This window comes from Antedon bifida, chromosome 9, assembly GCF_963402885.1.
Source record: "Antedon bifida chromosome 9, ecAntBifi1.1, whole genome shotgun sequence".
In the NCBI taxonomy this organism is placed as follows: Eukaryota; Metazoa; Echinodermata; class Crinoidea; order Comatulida; family Antedonidae; genus Antedon; species Antedon bifida.
The window spans coordinates 19,384,938-19,408,341 of NC_136234.1; the positions used below are offsets into that span (position 1 = coordinate 19,384,938).

The following is a 23,404-nucleotide window of genomic DNA, read 5'->3' on the forward strand; positions in this document are numbered from 1 at the left end:
TGCTAGTTTGACTTTCCCGAAAATGAATGATGTGTTTTTAAACAATGACCATTCCCTTATTCGGGGTAGGGTACTCCACCTATTTAATGATTTCATGAGACATTTTTTGTGGGTCGGTTTTACAGTAGGCGTACTCAGTTATCCGCTTCAACATCACAAAGAAACAGTTTGATGTTAAGTTGCCCTTCATACGCGCGCGTAAACTTTGTCTTTGTGACGTCAGCTTTTCGATAATTGCTGTTTAAAAAACATTTTTTACATACAAGTACACGTAATGTTTAACTGTACATTATGATGAATTATGTATTCGTGAATAAAATGTATATCATACTAAATCGTTTTTGCTAGTTGTGTTGTAGTTGTGGGAACAGATCAAATCTTAAATAGTATGTTTGTGGTTCTTTCTATACTCTTCTAAAATCTAATCGTCCATTTAGTAGGCGGAGTAAACATGAAATATTTAATTTTATTACATCTTGCAAACTTATGTAACTATTAGCATTTTACAACATAAACATTGAGAGAAAATTTCATTTCCTCCAGTGAAAAAACATACGAAAATTAGCGCCATAAACGGTTGTTATGATTCTACCTAATGCAATCGTCATTTCCCTCTATTTTACTTTTTATTTTTTTTCTAATTTGTTAATGTTAGTATACTGCCTAATTACAATTGATGACATAACACGACTTTCTTTTCATCTTTCAGGTTTTGGAATGACGTCACCGTCAACAAACAATGGAAAAGTATTCTTAATTTTGTACGGAGTGCCCGGATGTGCAGCAACCATTTTATTTTTCAATCTGTTTTTAGAAAGACTCATCACATTTGTAGCTTATGTTCTAAAGGAATGGCACAAGCGAAATGTAAAGAGAAGAGCATTAGCTGGAAATGGTCCAGTCGACCAAAGGATTGAAGCAGAGATTGACGAAGAACTGGAGAGGTGGAAACCTTCCGTGTATCGAGTAATGGTGTTATTGGGAATAGCAGCGACTGTGATTGCGCTATGTGCATCGGCTATGTACACTTATGTTGAAAATTGGGAATATTTTGAGAGTTTCTATTTCTGTTTTGTAGCCTTCAGCACAATTGGATTTGGAGATTACGTCACAAGTCAAAACAGTAACTATGATAGACAATTCGCTTATCGATTTGGAAACTTTTGTTTTCTTGTAGCGGGAGTATGTTGTATATATTCAATGTATAATGTTGGATCTATAGTTATCAAGCAATTCCTAAATCTTGTATTGAAAAAGTTAGAATGCCGTTGCTGTCAAAAGCCTAGACCGCGAGCGCGGCGGAACGCCATCACTCCTGGTCATGGAATGCGGCAACAAGGCGTCCAACGACAGGGAAGTGCGGGTAGCAAGAAAATCCAGAAAAAAGTGGAAGTCAAAGATATTGATTCAAACTATGATAGCGACGCGGAGATGAATCACGGAGACGGCCGCCGTATGTCGGGTGAGATGATATCTCTCAAAGATTTTCTTGCACATAATAAAGTATCTCTGGCAGTTATGCAAAAACAATTGTATGAGAGTCAAAATAATCAGAACAGTCGAAGTAATGGGGCGCTTGGGATGCCAATTGGGGGCGTGGCCATTGCTGATGATAAGCTACAAGAGTAGACAATTATGTTGATATGCAAAAAATATATTTCAATTACTCGAACAAAAAACGCCGATATAAACATTTCAAAGCCAAACAAATGTTATGTATGTAAGTTTTACACTTTGTCCAGACTATTTCTAATCATATGTTGAGCAAAAGTGGCCTTATTTCATATATTTAGGTCCTAAATAAAACGTGTCCTGTGGCATTGCTGTATCTAGTATTTTTTAAATAATTTAGATTGTGTATACAAAATGAATTACAATAAGTTAATTGGTGGTTAGAAATCAGTAGCGTATTTTATTTATTTGTTATAAAATTAAAGTAAACGGATTAATGGGACTAAAAACCTGTATAGTACCAATTCGTACTAAAGTCGCACTACGCACAACATTAAGTTACGTACATATATCCCCAAGTGAAGGAAAACGCTATATAACCTTTGCTATAGGTCCGAGTGTATAATGTAAACATATTAATACAGACCCTATGCTATAGAAACATTGTATATTGTGTGAAAAATCTAGATTTACCGTCCCAAACTATTTTGTAGATTTGTTTTGCCAAGGCGTTTTATATTTAATGAACACAGCTTTATTTTAAAGTGAATTAATATCAAATGTTAAATTATTTATGTGAAATTCAGGAACCAAGATATTAAGGGGCTTTCGATTTACGATGACCTATGACCTATGAACAGGTCATGTTAATTCATTGTGCGCATGCGGGGAAGTTAATACGTAAATTCCTCGACATGGTGTCTTGGTGTTCAGGTCTTGTCGCCGACCGATTAATGGGTAGGGTCATAGTTCATCGCAAATCGAAAACTTCCTATTAATAGCTTGGAAAGGGTTTTGTGATTATTATTCCGACACTCGGACCGATGTCCGAACGAAGCTGTGATTGGTGCAGCGCAACCTTCGGCCACTCACCAATTGTCGGAAAAATAATCACATCATTTTGACGAATTAACATTTTACAAAAATATTAACAGAAAAAAAACATAAAAATATCAAATGTAGAGTTACATAGATTTTAAAATATGATATAAGTAACTGGAAAACGCTATTTTAAGAGCATCACATTTATATAGTTGTTGGACGAGGCTTAATAGCTTCTCAATTTGATTACAGTAGGTCTATAATCATTATACATACACTTATATTAATTCTCAATTATTGGTTCACCTCTACTCATACAATAATACTTGGATGTGAACCAATACATACATCATATCTTTTGTTTTTTAATAAACGTAATGTATAACCCATACAAAATATTTACAATTATAATAAACTCCTTCATTGATGTATTACTCCTTCGGCTGATGCATCTATTTGCGTATTATTCTATGCAAGTTAAATAGACGGATTTCGATAGGTAGGGCCTAGGATATCGGAAACTAACGTACCTACTAAAAAAAAGGAAATATACACTCCTTTTTATTGTACATATAATAAGATCTATATATAATGTAAAAAGTAACTTCCTTTTAACTAAAACTATTTATCGTTAAAAGGAATCAACGTCAAAGAATTTTCAATATCTAAAAATGTCTTTTTTTTTCTAAATGTGTGCGTGTGTGTGATGTGCTAAGAACGTACGTCTGTGGAATATTAACGCGGTTTTGCGAATAATTTTAGTTTTTTTTTCAGAGAGTTTGGGGCAATATTGAGAATTGTAATAATGTATTCAGTGACCTTTGCCCTTTGTTATATGCAGAATAATATAAATCGAAGCATTCCCACAATTTACCTTACTAAGCGTAGATATAGATACAGATATTATTATTATTTATATTTTAGTTTGAATCAACGATTGTTATGAATAACACAATTGTTATCGTATCGTAAATAATTATACCGATTGAAACAATTGATTTATTATAAAAAAAAGAAATAATAATATAATAATAATCTTGCAATTTATTATCAATGTGTTAATAATAATAATTTTATTATTTATATTAATTTAGTTTTTTTACAATAATATGTTCTTGTAAGTTTCACACTGAGCTCGGATTCAGTCCGGTGGCCGGAGAAAACTCCGGGTTGCTCGGCTTCGGTCTATTTTTCGATTCTTAAATACTACATCCATTAAAAAACAATTCTTTATCTGGCCGCTACCGGACACGAATCAGGGCTCGGTGTAGATGACAATGGTGATGGTAGTGATGATAAGTGCGCTATTGCGCAGTATAAAAATTGCTCGCGCGCACATCACATGTTTGGGAATTTAACTTATGTTAAACCAACACCAGGAAATCAAAATAGAGTTTACATGACAAAAGGAAGGCTCAAGCCACAAATATCCCTAAGAGTAAAATGGCCAATTAATAGTGAAATTTAGTTGCAAAATATATTCGGAGAATAATTATAAATTACAATTATGAAAAAACAATAGTTTTGATTGTATTGATATTTCAACGGTTATTTATTGTTATCATCACTTAATATTTTATCACTATCATCATTATTATATAGGTTTTTTAAAAAAGATTTTGAGCAATGTTTTAATACTATGTTTAAAAATGAGAATTTTGTGAACATTATCTTTACATGTACTAAGCTTTAAAATTGTGTTGAATTATTGTTGGTTTCATTAGCAACTGAGTAAAAAAATCGTATTATAAAATTTACGACTAGGTGCATTGAATTACCTAATCAAATTACCACAACATTGGTTACGCGTTTCCGTCATTGATTTTTACGACTTCGACGCGTCATACTAGGCGCGCCATACATAAATTAGACGTTTATCTAAAAAGATGATGTTAACACGTTTGGCCAACGATTCAATGTTCATATATTACGTTTTGTTGTTAAGACTTAAAATAATAACGAATAAAACACATTATTTCTATACGGCGTCAACATAATGCAACACAGGTACAGTAATACATAGTCGTAAAATGTGCATTTTAAAAATGTTATTATGAACCATTAAATTTAATATCATTGCATAATTTCCTGAAAATTAATGAGAAAAACTTTATAGTTATTAAGGATTAATACCCATCAAATATGTTTTTATGAATATTTGAAATTACTCAATATGTATTTTACTTTATAATGTTATAACATAAACTGTCCATGTGCATTTATATACACGTATGAATTTTCGTACATAATTTCGAAAAAGACACAAAAGTGGCGCGCGCGTACCATTATTATCAATGTTTAATCAACCTTTGTATCTCTTTGTGATGATATACATTATCATGTACGAAGTAGGCCTATAATAATTTTTCGTACATGTATCATTATTTTATAAAAGACACAAAAGTGACGCGCGCGTACCATTAATATCATTGTTTAAACGCGCGCGTCAAAGTTGGTTGTGGTCTTCAAACATACCGACGTATACACTATTTAGTCTTATTTCTGCTAAAATAGCATACAGTCCTAGAGTTGTCATCGGCCATGTTCTCTATATTCAATTGTTTTACCTAAAGTTCATGCTTAAATTCAAACTGTTACATAATATATGTATTGCGCAATTTGTGTGAATTATCAAGGCTAGGTTTTCATCATCAATATTGTACACAAGAACCATAAATAATATAAAATGCGATGCGACAAGTTTTAACGTTTGAAAATCAATTTCTCCTCCCCTATTCCCGCAAGAATATCGCAGATCGACTTTAATATGCTTAAAACAATAATATTTCCCAAGTCTAGAAGCAGTGGGTTCATTAATGGCTGTTTCAAACAAAGTAGAAAGGTCTTGTCGAAATGAGGTCTTTTAGATTTAAAGTACAGTTGTATAAGATGAAAAAAAAATGTATATATTATCATTGGTAGTTTACGGTAACTATGGTAACATAGCTATTAAGTATATCATATTATTTGGAAATAAAATCCTTTCTTTTAATCGCTATTTCATTGATTTTTGTAGTTAATTAGCATAACATGAATTATTCATGAGCACTTTAGATGATCATTTTGAAGGTTGTTTTATTTTAAAATTCAGACAATCTTCTTACAATAATAATGCGCGAACGATAATTAGTTAAAAGTGCGTTTACACGGTTTCATTAAACCAGCAGTCAACATTAGAGCAACAATACTGATTTCGTTGTTAATTCATTAATTCATAAGTATAGGCCTACACTGAAATGGATGACTTCTGAAGGAAGAAACTAAATGTCTTTGCGGTAACAATTACATTCATCTACAGTACATTATGCCTAATGGTAGGCCTGCAATATCAATCGGTGATTAACACAAAAGGACAAGATTTGTAGGTATAGTTGAGGGTATACAACGAATACCCTCGGAATTGCATAGTGTCCAAGTTGAGAAATCTGCCAATTTTCCACTAGGCGAAACGAAAGCGTCTGCTTATATTATAGGCCTACATGAAAATCCCTCTCTGCGCTTGCGTATAAGATGACTTCGATTCGCGCGAACAAATTCGCCGAGTTGGAAATACACTGGCCTACCACATCACCAGAATTGCATAGTGTTAAGAAGTTCATTAACATATCTACTAACTAATTGATTATATGTGTAAAGATCTGTAATCGTTTATTGTCAACTTCACTGACGACAATTCTACCGTCTGTCAAAACCGCGACATCTTCAGGCCACTTTAGCTGCCCTTCTTTCGATCCTTTCTTTCCCAATGTTGTGATACACGTCCCTTTCATGTCCAAGATCTGGATTCGATTGTTGTCACTGTCAGCGACAACTAGCCTGCCTTGTTTGTCAACCGCGATGCCATTTGGGGATTTGAACTGGCCGAGTCCTTTGCCGCGCTTTCCAAATTTGTGATGGAATTCTCCATCTAGAGTGAATATTTGTATGCAGTGGTTGTCCCGATCGGACACGATTATTTTATCTTGGTTGATAGCAAGGTAGGACGGGAAACAGAATTGGCCTTCTGCCTTCCCTTGACTACCAATTCGTCGAAGAAACTCCCCGTCAGAGGTAAAAACTTTGACAGAGTGATTGCAAGTATCGCACACGTATATATTATCGTCTGCATCACATGCAACGCCTGCTGGGTAATATAACTCATCTTCCTTTTGACCTTTGCTGCCAAACTTTCTCAGAAACTGTCCATTTTTATCCCAGACATGAATGCAATTATTCACGTGATCGGAAACTACTATGTGACCTCTGTTGTTGATGCAGACGCCAGTTGGTGACGTGAAGTACTCACCACCTAATGCGTACGATCCAAATGATGTTTTAACCTCTCCACTTGCGTTCATGATTCGGACGCACTGGTTTCCTTCGTCAGCAACTGCAATCACGTCTCCGGACACGAAGGCGACTCCTTGTGGACCGCTATTGAGTTCTATAACTTCAGAATGAGTTTCTGGCTTGGAAGTTTCCTCGATTGTGTTCTTCACGTTATACGGAGTATTTGCTGAATTGTAAGGAGGAACGTGGCAACCGTATTGAGAATACTGCAATCCACCGTGGGCCCCTTGAGGCATGTGACCTGGCTGAGCTGGCATGGCGTAGGAAGGCGACGGGCTGTAGGCTGGTGGTGGTTGAGCAGGGTACGGGTAACTCGGCTGATATTGCGGTGGTTGTCCTGGATGATTGTTGTGATCAGCCGGAGCTCTGATCGGTGGCGTATCTGATAAAGACAACTCGCTTATTTTTGTCTGTAAACTTTCAACGTACTCTCGTAATTCTTTCAGCATTTCTGCCGACTCTGTTCCTGGAAGTTTCATTTCTTCGGTGACGTCATCTGAAAAGATAAAAAACAAAATCTGCTGGTAGATACGAGTACTTCAATTACTCTCAATTACAACCCTGTGAAATGATATTGCATAATTTTTCAACATAATTAAAGTTAAAAAAGCCGAATTTAATTTCAGTTTCCAATGTCATACTTCATGGTAACTACTCTATTGTGTTACTGTGTGTGTTTATTAAATAAAATCATAACCTTGTCGATTTATTTCGATGCATGTCGAATTAAAAAGGCGAATGTTTACATCATCATAAAACTGACTGGCTTGTGTTTTTACGGTTTATTCGATCGCCAGTCTATGTTTTAAAGCTTGAGTTACAAACGAATATTAAGCGTGGTTCGCACTAGAGACGTATCGCATAGACGCAAGCGAGTTGACCAATGACAAGCAACAGTTCGAATAATCCATCGCGTGTGGTTGGTCAAATCACTTAAGCTTTGTTCCCACTAGGACGTAACGCATAGACGTAGACGCAACAGTGCTGCAAAAATCGCAGGTTTGATTTTACGCAGGCGGGGGAAACACAATGATTGGAATGGCATTTTCTTACGTTGCGTAGATTGCGTTACGTTGCGTCGCTAGTGGGAACCAAGCTTTACAGGGCGTTGCGCTTACGTACTTGCGTTGCATCTCTAGTGGGAACCAAGCATTAGTGATAATATTGGAGAAGGCGATATGATGGTGTTGATGGGTGGCGATTATTGTTGATGGCGATGATAACGTATGAATATGGCGGAAAATGATAGACATTGTTGATAACTATATGACAAGTGGAGATATTAATAATAAACAATCGTGAAAATGATCAAAACCCAAAAACTTAAAGGTAGCGTTATATACGCGACGAACAATTTTTTCTACTAACTACAGAAGGCGGATTAGCTTAAGACAGCTGTTACGCTTCGTATCTTGAGTTGGAATAACGATGATGCAGATAATCGATAATGATAATGAACACGGTTGAAAACAATAAACTTGTTTATTTTATGCATTTTATTACCTTCACTGCAGTTATCGAGTTACTCTATTATTTTGTAATAATCACGAATAGACTAATAAACTATCTCATATAATATTGATTAATTATATTAAACGCAAAATATGAATATATATCGCTTTAAAGTACAGTAACGGTTATATAGAATGTGAGTACTTTCAATCGATTTTATTTGAATAATATTAATTTCGTAGTATTTTAACCACATTCACGTAATTCAAATCCATCTCATTTTTACGGCCACCGTACCTATAGACTTTTTATCATTTAGGAGAGTTTGGACCAATCTTTAAGTCGGTCACAGTTATCAAAGTAGAAGTCTTTAGATACCTGTTATCCATAAATTATATTCATACGTTGCTCAATTATTTTTGAATATGAAAATTAAATAGTTTAACAAGCAGAGCATGACGCCGCCGCGCGGCAGACCTACCTTGATGGAACGCCGCAAGAATGTCATTGCGACCAACTTTCTCCAGCGTCTTGCAAAGTAGTTTCACCGTCTCAATCGAGGAGCCTTTCTTGCGTTTGAACGAGAGAAGCATGGCGAATATCTGGTTCTCTGTAGTTGCGTTGTCCCTCTTAAGCCGGTCCAGTTCACTGTAACTGATGCCTAGGTAGGATGCAATGGACTCCCATTCGTTGCCGAGGTCACTGGCAATGTTTCGCAGAAGTTGCTCCTTTAGGAGATCTGGAAAAGACAATGATACATTAGTTGGAAATGAATTAGGTAAAGAATTGTTTGAGATATATAAAGGCGGCTATAGACCCTTGAAAATATGGCAATAGCTTGTTTCCGACGTTACGCAACGTAAGTGATTTGACCAATCACAAGCGATGGATTATTCGAACAGTGGCTTGTCATTGGTCAACTCACTTGCGTAGCGTGTACGTCCTTGCGCTGCGTGTCTAGTGGGAACCACGTTTTAGTTGGAGATACGTTGACATCCTTTCATTACATCGTGATGATAATGATAACGTAATATTTATGGGACTCTAGGCCTAAATGGAAAAAAAAAAACAAGCAAATATAAAATATACTTTTTTAAAAACTTGTTTTCAAAATATGCGGTTTATCCAGGAAAGAGTGAAGAGACAAAAATAAATATTGAAAATAATTTATTCTACCTGGCTTCTTCCGCAGTCCGCCTGATGACGTCATTGTATTGCGTGCGGACAGTGCTTTTATAGACTTTATTCTTTTATTTCCGTTTAACAGCTGATTTTCGTTTTTAATGGCAGTTAACAGTTACTGAAATGTTACAAAAATACATAATGTTATTTGTAATAATTAACCTGTTTACAGCTACGTGACCATTTCATCTAAGTCCTCTTAGAAATTATAAATAAACTAACATCAACATCATTACCAGGATGTTGGATGTAGAACAAGATGTCTTTTGAATTGAGATATGTTACAGAACCTCTATTTAGGGGACACTTTCAAGACCAAAACAAAAAGGCTGTGTAAGTGTTAAAACATAATATTTCCCTTCGTCCATGTCATGAGAAAGTGTCCACTATAGGAGAGGTTTTTCCTCTGAATAGGGGTGTCCCAGATGAGGGGTTCTATACTGTTGGCATATTTTACAAAATCATCAGCGATATACAGAGAGACGTACATTAGGGGAGCGTCCGACTTGCGACGATCGACGACCGACCGACGATTCAATAATGGCATATTATTGTACAGTATAACATAGGTGTTTATTTAAAAGAACATGTTATCTTTGTGCGCATGCGGGGATATTGGGACGTGTTTCCACTGTCGCCATCTCGACACACCTTTGATGGCGTTTAGGGCCAGGCGACGACCGACAACATATCGTCGATTGAGCTAACCTAATACGGTAGTGGTCGTCTGAAAATCAAAAACTCCCTAACGCTTGTACACGCGAAGCTGGTTGCGTGCGTGTTTGAAACAAGTCTTATACCCGGGTGATAATGCGCCAATGACATCATCAAATTACAGGAGTTGACCCAGGACATTTTAAACGAGAGAGTGGTAATATATTATATATTAGTCGTTCGTAGTCAAAAATAGAACATTCATTTTAGCTGTCAAAGGGGGAAGCCCCCGCCCTCCCTGGATGATTCGCGCCTGAATTAACTAAGTCTGGACGGGTGCATGGCGGTGATACAATTTTTATAATAACCAGGACCTGTATTTTTTTTTTTTGTCGGTATAGGCTACAGGAAACCTCTTTATTAAACTAAACCTTACGTCATGTAGGCCTAAATGGTTTCTTCCATAGCAACACTTCTTAATATTGTCAAGTTAACTTCTTAAGTCAATGAACGCAAAAGGAACACGGATTTTATTACAATATACAATAAAAAAAATCAATGCCTCGAGTTTAATGCACGCGTGTAACATTCGTATGACACGAGAGGACGTATGTGGCATTCTTGTAATAATACCGTGCCGCGCAAGGACCAACTAACTTGTACATCGGGTAAAACAAGTTTTGAAATGAGTCTACACGCGAGTGCCACTCGTGATATGCTCGCCTCTTGAGTTCACAACAGGTTCCTCGTTTTAAAAAGACGGGAAGAGACGGTAGTTTGTAGAAATCAAGCTAACACTCTCACGGTTATCGCGAACGCTGAATAGAAATGATTAATTCCATTTAGATTTCTAAATGTCACATAAATTAAGGAGATTCGAAACACATTTATTATCATGTCTTTGAGTACAAAACCTCCAAGTACTTAACTGAGCATGCGTGCGCGTGTCGTCTGAAACCACTTGATATGATTTGCAGACGATTTTGGATTCGACTTCATTGAACAATTTGAACTATAATGTTTGGTGTAGGTTAGGCCTACCTTCAGGTGTAAATACAAAGGGGTCGAGGGTTGGGATTACGTTTTGGATCCCAAGGTGTAGGCTATGTGTGTGGGGTGAAGGGAGACGATCGGGTGTGGGGATGGGGGTTTCGAGAGGGGGAGGTAGAAATCCAACAAATATATCTTTTTGACAGACTTATTAAAATTGTTAACACTCTTTCGTTAAAAATCCTGAAGTTACATTATAAACAATATGGTTGCAAATGAACTTCTTTTAACGATATAAAACGCCGTCTTAATATGAATAATTAATTATTTGAAAGAAAAGTCTAGGCCTAAATATGCTTAAAACGTACAATACAATTATAGTACCAATTTCACTAGTCCGCACTGCCTATATACTATTTACTAATAATAGGCCTATAATATAACAATAAATCTTACCTTATATTTTAATACATTTCCAAATATCGATCATTTGTAGCATATCCAGCACGAGGACTATTTTATTGCAGCAATTCCCGTCCGAATAAACCACATGAAAAAAGTTTTTAAAATATCATGGCGCGGCAGAAGTATTCCCTTAAGTTTGATATCGGTGTAAAAAAGTTGAAAATTAAACACCAAATGGCAGCAAAAATAGATAAATTACTCTCCAGGATGCTGTTTTAATTAACACTCTTTGTTTTCAGACTTTATTTAAAATCCGTTTCCAACAATAAAATGATTAATTTTCTTTCCCCTGTTTTTCGGGACGTCTTTTTCTGTGGAATGCGCGTCTTAATTTGAACGGAAATTAAAGCATCCTGCATGAGTCAAGCGTTTTAAAAAGATTATTGAAAAAAAAAAAATAATATAGATAATTGAAAAATATCATACAGTGCATAATTATGATTATATGAATATTATTATATGATTATAAAAAAAAAATTGAACACTAATAAACAAATCAAAATTACAAATAAATTAATAGCAATACCAGCCGATTCTTCTCTAGAATTTGCCAGTATCATGGCAAATTCCGTGATATCATCGCATGTGACGCCAGTGTAGTAGGCCTACTACATATATGGACTTACAGCACCGAGAATCGGTGTAAAAAAACACTTGAATTTGTGCTAGGTTGTAAATGATAAAGGGGGTATTTTTTCTTAATTAAAACTATTCTGTGTATATTGTCGAATTAAAAAATAATATTAGAAAACAATATGTGGATCTTCATGGATATGTGGGGGTGGGTGTGTGTATGTGTGTGACGGGTTGGAGGTGACGAGGGATAAAGAAAGAAAGAATAAGAAAGGCTACTTCTAAATCCTTCGCGGTAGGCCGGCTAAAGAAAGGACACAAAGAAGAAATAATATATGATTTATTAACAATAAAAACAAGTCGATTGGCGCAACGATAATAACTGCGTCGGTTTATTATTGAATTTAAGGTCGACTTAGCTAAGTCGGGCGAACAAATTAATTTACTTATTCCCGCCACTAATGCCATCTGCCCGTCTTCGTGACAAGAGGATATGACGATCATGCATGGGTTATTGATAAAGATTATTTTTTGCCGAAGTCCAATGAAAAGGCCCCTCGTGCGTTGATTGTCATTTTAGGGGAGGGGGAAAGGAAATATGTCCAATGGGGAAGGGGAAAAACATATTTTTGACAAACCATGAAGTGTGCTTTAACATAAATGAAGAAGAATAAAGTAGCAAACATGACCATTGAATTATTAGGCCTATATATAGGCCTAATAAATATTATATTTATACGATTATTTATAGTGACTATATAATATATGCATTAGCCTACGTGCGCGGATCGAATGAACAATTATAATTTTATGATATAATTGTGTAGGCTCCTTTGTAAACATTTTAATACAAATTTGATAATAAAATTCATGTAACCATGGACGCTGAATATATTGTATAAATTATAACGGTAAAAAATCGATTGTTGAAAATCGGGAACAAAAACGATAGCGCCCTCATAAAATGAAATAACCACAACAAACATGGCTGCCCCCACTGTTACAAGTACAACTGAAGATTTCTTTGAAAATATGTCTCTTCAGTCTATACATGACCTAAATATTTCACCGTGTCGATTCCTAGAATTAGTGTACATGGAAATTGAACTATTTGATATGAATGGGAAACGATATAAAGGTTGGGTACACACCGTTGACCCCGTTTCAAAAAGGTAAGCTAGGCCTGGCATTTGCACTGGTTGTGAGCTCTGCTAGATCATCGCGGGGAAAACGTCGACTTCGTGCTTGGACACGTTTACATGAACTATTGAACAGTAGTAATTTTACATTGAGTTAGGCCCATGCAGCATACATTACATACGTTTACATTGTGAAACTCTTGTATGGGTGGCCCAGTTGCTGAATGAGGAGACAGAACTGAGAAGGAATTGATTATGATTGATTCTGTGAAGTTGAAATACAGTAGGAGGCCTAGCTAGGCAGGCCTATTTTAATTAAATATGCAACATTCAACAAATACTACTGCAGCAATTACCACCTGATTCTTTGTACTGTATCACTATCTCCACATGTGACAATAATATGTCCCGTATCATAGGCAAGTTCTGTAATACTGTGTCACTTGGCGCCAGTATTACGCTAAGTATTAGCCTAAAGGTTTGGGTTAGTTTATTGCCTACATGTGATACATGGAACACTATGACAGAATTTACCAGGATACTGTACAAACTATATAGGCCTATGGCTGCAATTACACACACAGCAGACGTACTTGAGACCGCCTCAATTATACAAAGTCAATAAAAAAAACTACTCAAAATATAGTACGTCAGGCTATACCCTGGTGTTAACAACTAATTAGAAATTATTACATGTAGCTAATCTTAGTGATTAATTAGATGGCCTGTGATGTGTCAGTGATATAGATATTGAAGTTTGATGACTCTCATGAGAGATCCGCTTATTGATTGGATACAGAAAAAAACCCCATGAACTATGACCTCTAATCTCAGTGCATAATGGTTTATACATCGTTAACATGTAATTAAAACAATTCTTTGTTGAAATATGACTTTATTCCGATTATAGTTTAACATTGTACAGGACTTTGTGGATATGGCAGTGGAACTAAATACAGAAAAACCCACTTTTAGGATACCCTATTTGGGGCGCAATACCTCTATTAACATTTAGGGGGGTGGGGGCCGATAATACTGGCGGATTTTGCATCAATATTTATATCATTATATTAATATACAGTATATCATACGTGACAACAATCATGTCTATTACAACATTTACATTCACCTGGGAATAATACAGCCGACCTTGTATATACAATGTTGTATGTCCACCCACACAATAAGCCTATCTATTCTGAACAAGTTTAAAATTAATAACTATAAAAATCCCATGGAGGTATTTCCATGATAAGCTATACAATGGTACCACTACAGCCAACACCTATTCATAGGGGTATTAAGGAGTCCTTCAGGGCCCAAAAAGGTGTGTGTTCTAGAGTGGTTCTACTCTAATTTTAATTTAGGGGATGTTCCTATAAAGCTCTGTTTACACTATCAATCTAGTTTGACAAAAAAAGTGTGATGTGCCCAAATATGGTAGTGATATGACATCATCATGTCCATATACCACATTTTTCGTCACATAAAATGTGAAAGTGTAGACAGAGCTATAAAGAATATGCGTGCATCTCTAGTTTTGTACCCCACCCTTGTTATTTTAGTTCTCTTGAACTCCAAGTGCTCAAAAGCCAGAAATGTTACACAAAAAAAAAGAGGGGGGTTAGGGTTGAAAGGTCATTTTTCCACAAAAGAAAACAATTATCACAAGGGTCCGGGAGGCTCAAACTCTGTGGTTCCATGCTACCCCCCACCTACTATACTACCCCCACTAGTATGGCATCAGATCTTTCTATTGCAGAAATGCATATGAAAGACATCAACGATGACATAGCCTTCATATTAATAATACTCTTATTATTATCAACAGCATAAAACCAAACACCATCAATCAACCTGTCATTTGTCCTCCTATATATTCATCTTTTATTCTGCTTTTAATTAGTCTCTTAATTAAGATTGCGAACATCAACATCATAATGATGAATTAGTAATTACCAAACATGGATTCATAATAATATTTAAAGCCTTTTCATGTAATATTTTCGAGATGTTATCAGAATTTCAATGTGGTTTGATGAATGTATGTGCCTGTGGTGGTGATTTGACGCTGAAATTGCCCTGGATATGAATTAGCACAATTGATTGTTAGCCACAAGCAAAGTTGAGCTGAATGTGTTAAAAAGACTAATACGCCATTGCACCCAATTCTCTGTAGGCCTACTGTATCTCCACATACTGTATGGTATGTATCATTGGCAGATTCTGTAATACAGTGTCATATGTATCACATGTGTCACCTTTATTACAGTATGTTAAGTTTATGGTTATGCTTATGACCTATGATACAGGCATCACATGTGATACACATGTGAAACTGTAATATACAGAATTTGCTTGATACTGTACAAATTACAGTACCGAGAATCAGCTATGTATTGTAGGAAATTGTCTAGCTCAACTAAATTTGCTTAATATGCTATGCATTTCTTGCTCAGCTAATCTGCTCATATAAAGAGTACAGTGTAAGTGACTATATTGTATTGCTCAGCTAAATTTAAATAAATTTGCATAAATTCATGTTTTATGCGCATAATATTCATTTCTTTTTCTCTACAGCATTGTTCTAGTAGAATTCGGAGAGGTACCGGCTGTTCAGGTGATCATGGGACACGCCCTAAAAAATTTACACATTTTGAACGCTGATAAAACGATCAAAAAAGATTTTTTGGACAGTTTATTTCGAATAAATAATTCAAGTGGATATACAAAAGATAATCTAATCAAAACGAAGAACGCAGTTCGACATTGGCTGGAGAAGAATCGCATTCCTGTCAGACTTACGGGCGAAAATGGAGAGAATTTAACGGTTTCAAATGCGTTGTTTATCGTGGCGCCGTATCGACCGGAGGATTGTATAAGCACGAATGAAATCATTCTGGATAGAGTACAAGCCTTATTAAGGTCGAGGCCGTCTACTGATGCAACAGTTGTTGCATAGTAACAACACAACTTAACAACACTATGACAATTATTTATATGATAAACAGCAATAAACTTTATTGCATTTGGATAATCAATAGAGATAATAATGATACAGCACATTTACATATGCATTCCAATATTATAATTATTATAGTTTTGCAAATAAATGTGTTATACTTTTTGCATTTTTGTCTCAACAAACTTATTTAATTCAAGGGCGTCGTTTTGAGTGAATGTTAGGGGGCTGGCAAACTCGGCATTTGCAAGATGAAGACAGGTGTTTTGTGGCACTACATGTTTATTTTCTCTTGACAAAAGTCCTATAGTAACAAAGTTTAAAGGTCTAATACACTGATCAGGCCTATGTTATTGACCACTCCTAATCTGACCACATATACAGTACTGACCACGCCTAATATTACTGACCGGAAGTGATGACAATGATGCCTGACCATTCCTAATATTACTGACCAGAAATGATGATAAACTACTACTGGGCCTAGATTAAGTGGTGGGACTATATCCGACTGTCTGAGTATGAGATTCATATTATTTCACCATGGTATTTTTATTATTGCTATTACTGGTACTGTATATTATTGTTTTTAATTAATGATAATAATCCAGATAATATATTTGGTGTATTTTATTGCCATCATCAATAATATTAGTTTTTATATGGTGTGAAGAAAAAAAAATCTATTTTTGGTTTGTTTGACTATAAATATAATGCGTTTATAGTGGAGTTATAAACTAGAAACAAATCAAAGCGTAACTCTAATACATAAATAATTTCCAAACTGTTACGCAACATTTAGTTCACCAACAATACATTCAAATTATGTGATGGTTTTATTGTATTGGATTATGTGAACTTGCAATTATTCCGTTTGATCGTTTGGTTCTGGAATAATACTTATCAGCCGTTACGATTTCTAACGAGACAGTTCGTCCCAAGGGCCTACAATAGTAGATGAAGTACCATAAAAACGGCTTAAATTTAATGTTCAGCTTCGCACGAAATCCACTCAATAAACCATCATTCGTAATGACTCCCAATAATTATTGATTTTGTTTTACGATACTGAGACTTTAACAACTGTAATTAGAAGAAAGTTAAATTGAATGGAATTCACGTATCAAGCGTTGATAACGATGATTTTACGATAAGGACGGATATAGAACAATCGACGCCTGCAGGTAATAAATGCCCGCAACAATAGAATTCTGGTAATTATTTAGCGAAATGGTAATCAGTTGTTTTGTTGTTTTGTTTGTTTGCACGATATCGTACACAGTTTTCAATTTATCATTCAAAATTAATGTTTAGATATATGAACATATATCGACTGTTATGTCTGTAAAACTGTATATAAATATTGGACAATATTAATTTTAATTTATTTGTTTTCCACAGCGGGGCGAAAAATAAACAATAAGTTAGCAAAAAAAATCTATTTTGGGACTTTGGCTAGACACAAGTTCCACAAAGAAAGGATATATATATTTAAGCTCTTAAACAAAGATCATCCCACTATGTGTTTGGAGAGTAAATATTAATTATACAGTGTTAACAAATTAAATTAAGAATATTCCAGGAAAGTTACACTAAACTAAAATATTAAATTCTATTCATGTTTGACTAAAAAAATCTTAGCAAACAAAATAAAATTTCAATTTCAAACGATTTTCTAATGAGTATGTATGTCAAAAATAAATTTTATTTTCGGGCCTGTAATAAATATTCTATCGATTGGAATGTATGCTAATAATAAACACAATAAAAACAAATTCTCTTTTAAATAGGAACAAAAATATTATTAAATGGAAAGCATCTGTTTGTGTAATTGTATTAAATCTTCTCCATTAATCATAGATAGAATTCGGTTGTGAATTGCGAAAACAGTCTTTTTTAAAATAACCTTAAGAACCAATTAAAGGATTGAATTAAAACACCAACTAGTATTTTAATGACAACATTATTTTACTGTGCAGTTACTGAAGTAACTACATTTTTTAACTGTAATAACATGTTTATTTTAGTTTGTTTTAATGTAAATGTTTATGAGGCAGTTACAGCATATAAACTATATATATATGTTATTTTATTTTATAAAAGTCAAGACTGGTTTCCCAGAGGGCCCAGTTATGATCAGCAGCTAAAACTATACTGCACTGGGGTAACCCCCTACTCGTCTCGAAAGATGTATTAGGTTCTTTAAAGTGCACCTGAGCTAGATGTGAACAGTGGACCTACGGTTTATAGTCCGAAGACTTGTTCTACCACAAGAACAATGGTCAAATGACTTGACCCTGTGTCGATTGTTGGTTTGCAGCCTTAACCGCTCACCACTAAACTAAACATTTTATTAAAACTTATCTAGATATGAATCTACATCTGTGATATTGATAAACTATGGAGTAACACTCTATAATCAAACTTGCATTTTATCTGAGAACAGATGGATAACTTCCATAATAAGATTAGTATAAACCAATCAATTTATAAATTACAAATGAGATTTCATGCGAGTGACGTAAATCAGATCAGAGATGTTTGTTATTTATTAATCATTGTGCAATTCTTATTGGTCCTCTTTGGTGTTTTTTTTTTTCTATTTTAATATTTTAATGCTAAACTTGTTGAATGTTCCTGTATTGTATTTCTTGTGTAAATTGCCTCCTTTTTTATATATAATTATCATTGGTTTTATACTTTTATACAAATTTTAATATTGAGAAAATGTAAATATCTTTGTAATTCAGCTAAGGCTGCGATGATGATAGTGAAATAAATGATTGTTATAAAAGAGAGTGAAAATTCACTCTTAAAAACTCAACATGACGGATCATGTTGAGATGTTTCATGATCCAAGTTGTTTTATTTATTCACCATCAAGTAACTCAACAGTTCTTTTCAGAACTATAGTATATATACATGACTGTATTGGACAAAAAAAACTTTCACTTAAATTCCAAGTTTTCTGGACTTCCAGCATTCTTACTCCTGTGGACGACCAAAGCATATTGATCTAAACGTTGAGAAACTCAACAGTTCTTTTCAGAACTACAATATATATATGTGCTGTACCGCAAACTTTATATAAAAAAAAACTTTCTTACCTTAAATTGGACATGCATATGATAATGCTTGTCTTCAGTGTACATCTATTCTTATAGTTAGGGAATTTTAGGTCAAAAAAATGCCAATCTGTGAAATAATTATTAACAAAGGTTTTGCAGTGGATTCATGTTCTAATGCATCCCAAGTCATCCCAAAAAATTCCTCCATGAATTTTGACCTGGGGAAAGGGGGTCATTTTGAGGTCAAAGGTCATTTGGTGTCAAATTAGAGATACGCCTGTTATTGTTTTAATAACGTTGTGAATTTTGAATGTACCTCATTTTATTTAGTATCAAATGATAGCTTATTAAATTATCTTTTTTTTTATATATAGTTATGCAGGTATATATTGGGTTATAGTATGAATTTTGGTCAATTAATACTAATTTATAAGAATTTTTTCAAAAAAAACAAAAAAATTATATTTTTTACACCAGAAAAAAAAAAATAAGGTAGCACTCAATGGTAACGAAACTTCTCTAAAAATATCTCTCCAATATAATGATCATGTGTAAAAAAATTGGAATCATTTGATAGTTGATTGTGGACATGGGTGTAGATTCTAAATCTCTCGGACCAATGGTTACCGAGATACAGTGTCATATGCCTTGTAAGGTCAAAGGTCAAATTTAACCACTTTCCCCATCCCCTGATGTCTGGAGGAATTTTTTGGTGTATATTGGTATGTGATAGAGTATGAATCTGCAAAAAAACATTTGTTAATAATTTTTTCACAGAAAAATCAAGATATTCCCTAACTATTATAAATACGATGAAAAATGATCTAATTGTGAGTACATGCAATACTAAATGACTAAAGTAACTTGTTTTCTTGACCTCTTGACCCCTAAATCCAAAATGAAGACACAACAATATTTGATAATTACATGCCCCAAATAAACTTTATTTCTTAGAGTATAATCAATACATTGCAGACAATATTATTTTACAAATATATAACGCCAAATTCAAAATGGAAGACTACGATTGGATGAATTACCCGTAACCAGGCTAGGTGACAAAATTTGACTATGCGAATGTTTTTATACTGCAATTACTGCAGTAATTTAAATATTAAAGCAACATTTATTATTAGAAGTATTATTTTGTTCAATTATAGTTTAATGTATATCTTTGGAATGTGCGCCTTTAAACATATATTTCAGCATTTATTTTTAGAATTTTTATATTTTATTACTAACTTCAGTATTTCCTAGTTTGAACTGTATAATGGCATTTAACTAATTTTAATTAAATACAAATTTGATAATTATTAATAAAAAAGATTCAGATGGCTTGGTTAAGTAGTTTCATTTTGCTGACATCAATTTCATCATCTTACATTAGACTGTTCTCCAACATCAATGGCATCCGCTGACATCAAGACTGTTCTCCAACATCAATGGCATCCGCTGAAATCAAGACTGTTCTCTAACATCAATGGCATTCTATGACATCAAGACACCTCTCTGATGGACATCACAAGGCAGTTCTCAGATATTAAGACAGCTCTCTGACATCAAGGATATCCACTGGCATTAAGACCACTGACATTAAGACCAGACACCAAGACTGTTCTTTGACATCACGGACATCCACTGACATCAAGACTGTTCTCTAACATCAATGGCATCCACTGACATCAAGACCTCAAGACAGTACTCTGACATCAAGTTGGTTCTCAAGCACCAAGCCAGTTCTCTGACATAAAGACGGTTCTCTGACATCAAGACCATTCTCACAGACACCATGACCATTCCAAGACATCATGCCATACTCTGACATCACGGCAACCTATCATTGGGTGGTTATGAGTTGTACAATGGCAGCAATGATTCGACTCCCTCTTGGACACGTCATCAAGTCTAGACTGGGATCCTCAATTTTATCCGTCATCAGAAGATCAAGCTCAGAACGCAACTCTTTTATCATTTCACCAACCTGGAAAAAACAATTTTTTTTGTGTATAGTTTTAGTAAGCCAGCATAAAGTGTGTGACACGTATGTTCTAGTGAGATTCTGGGATAAGAATATGCTACGAATAGTTTATGTATTTACATAAACACTGACATGCATCTTACATACAGTACGCTACTGCCAATATATGAGCATAAACTATGCTTGTACATAATTTGTTTTTTGTACACCCCAGCAAAGAACCACCATGTGTTAATCTGGGCCTCCATGGTTCTAGGTTAAATGAAGTTTAATTGAGAAGAATGCATTTGATGTGCAGAATCGTTGCTGTGAACTAGTCATAAACTGTGTGTCATTTCCCGCAATGGCACTCACTGGCATGACCATGGCATGCCAAATTGCGCACAGTTTATAAATTGTTCATTATCTATTAAAACGTGAAAAAATGTCACCTCCCACTAGTTGACACGCTTTGAATGAATAGCGGTGTGGGACCAAAATTTGTGCAAGTGTTCACAAGACTTTGGCAATGTCCTAGCGACTTCCAATAAGTCCTGTATATACCTACTTATATTACAATCTATGTAAAGCCACTCTCATAAAACAACTTATTATTGAGAAACTCTATCATCACACCCGCGCAATAATCGTCACCAATATTCCATCACTCCAAAAAAAGGGTCAAAATAATCACATCACTTCTGCAATCTTGTCGCCAAAATAATTTTTAATAATATCATTCAGAGTTCAATGTAGATTGTCGCCGCGGTTGTTGTCATGTCAACAGCATAATGTTTATCAGATAATAAATCTATTAAAATGTCACCAGGTATCAGCTACATAAACATTGACTGAGTCAGCTAGGAGTCAACATACAGTACTTTGATAAGTTTATTAGGGACCACGTCAAAATGATTCTACTGCAGTTTCTGCAGTAACTACATTTTTTTTCTGCAATAACATATAAATTTAACATCTGTCTAAACTATCACACTTTATGCGAAAAAAAATGTGATGTGCCCATATATGGACATGATGATGTCATATCACTACCATATTTTTAAGCATTACAGATCATGTCAAAATGATTCTACTGCAGTAACTACATTTTTTACTGCAATAACATATAAATTTAAGCTTAATATTGTATGAAAATGATGTCATATCACTACCATATTTAAGCATATCACTACCATATTTGGGCACATCACACATTTTTTTGTTGAACTAATTTGATAGTGTAGACAGAGCTTTATATTGAGGCAGTTTTAACATTAAATTCAGTGTACTGTAAAAGTTGACAGAGCCATTGACATAATCTAATAACCACCTTTCTATATGTCAACCAGACAAACATTGTGTTATTAATAATATATATGAAAAAGAATAAAGTAAAACATTGAGACAAAATTGACTAAGAATCAATCAATGTGTCTTCATTACATGATTTTGTTTAATATATCGTGTTTTTTTTATAGAAAATATATGTGTTGTTTGACAGCCAGAACGGAAGAGGTAGGTAAAGGTTGAAACAATCAGAATTCACTGTAGTACACATGTACATGTATGTACTGTACTCAAATATAACAGAACAAAAATAGAACAGAACAAAAACAGTTACAATACAAAAAAACAATACAGTTGACTCTTCCAATATCAGGAATTCTGAGAATTGAAGCTCTACCAAATCTATAGACTTTCCCAAATAAATTTGTAACCATGAAAAACACCAGACAAGCCCAAGAGCGTCCAGTAAAGGAGAGATGTAAATATGTTTCTCTGATGTTGACTTATACCCTTATCACCTGCAAAAAAAAAAATGTCGCAGCCACAGATAAACCCTTTGCTCTCCGGAGCTCAGAATCCTGTTGTTAGATAGCCTTGATTCAATCAAGTTACTTATGCAATGGGAGAATACAGGATTTTGAAATAGGTGTGGATGGGGTGTGTGAGGGCTTAAAAAACTCGTAACAAGTTGTAACCAGGGCATATCGAATGGTTCGATTGCAGCCGCCATTTTGTTGGTTCCGTCTTTAATAAAGAATCACTTTTTGGACTGCGATAACATTGGAGTCTGCCCTCTAGCCAATCTATAATACCTCGATGGACTATACCCTAACGAGGTTCTGCTACACAGTAA

General features: G+C 34.7%; 5 protein-coding genes across 6 annotated transcripts in view; 3 read left to right on the forward strand and 2 right to left on the reverse strand.

Annotated features, from left to right (window-relative positions):
• The window catches only part of LOC144852221 (potassium channel, subfamily K, member 13-like), a 29,928-nt gene extending 27,069 nt beyond the window's left edge, over positions 1 to 2,859 (forward strand). Inside the window, exon 2 of the mRNA XM_078709985.1 lies at positions 710 to 2,859. Within this exon, the coding sequence (XP_078566111.1) occupies positions 710 to 1,629 (920 nt within the window). The 3' untranslated portion in view covers positions 1,630 to 2,859. The remainder of the gene's footprint in view (positions 1 to 709) is intronic.
• Positions 1 to 23,404, forward strand: part of LOC144852227 (cell growth regulator with RING finger domain protein 1-like) — a 249,540-nt gene that overhangs the window by 203,891 nt on the left and 22,245 nt on the right. The gene's annotated exons all lie outside the window — the stretch shown is intronic.
• Positions 5,578 to 11,862, reverse strand: LOC144852214 (uncharacterized). The gene is made up of 4 exons (XM_078709979.1): positions 11,557 to 11,862; positions 9,451 to 9,574; positions 8,756 to 9,013; positions 5,578 to 7,318 (listed from the first exon to the last, which is right to left on the reverse strand). The coding sequence occupies exons 2-4, from the start codon at positions 9,482 to 9,484 to the stop codon at positions 6,108 to 6,110; spliced, it is 1,503 nt and encodes a 500-aa protein (XP_078566105.1). The 5' UTR covers positions 9,485 to 9,574; positions 11,557 to 11,862; the 3' UTR covers positions 5,578 to 6,107.
• LOC144852239 (gem-associated protein 6-like) lies at positions 13,122 to 16,408 on the forward strand. The gene is made up of 2 exons (XM_078710016.1): positions 13,122 to 13,310; positions 15,858 to 16,408. The coding sequence occupies exons 1-2, from the start codon at positions 13,123 to 13,125 to the stop codon at positions 16,237 to 16,239; spliced, it is 570 nt and encodes a 189-aa protein (XP_078566142.1). The 5' UTR covers position 13,122; the 3' UTR covers positions 16,240 to 16,408.
• The window catches only part of LOC144852204 (putative ATP-dependent RNA helicase DHX57), a 29,794-nt gene continuing 26,626 nt past the window's right edge, over positions 20,237 to 23,404 (reverse strand). Inside the window, exons 23-24 of one of the 2 annotated variants that reach the window (XR_013614277.1) lie at positions 20,908 to 21,288; positions 20,237 to 20,759 (exon numbers count right to left, since the gene is read on the reverse strand). Coding sequence is in view for 1 of the 2 variants with exons in the window: in XM_078709957.1 (XP_078566083.1) it covers positions 21,145 to 21,288 (144 nt within the window). In the remaining variant the exon portion in view is untranslated. Of the gene's footprint in view, positions 21,289 to 23,404 lie in introns of both variants that reach the window. The other variant, XM_078709957.1, reaches the window with a different exon arrangement.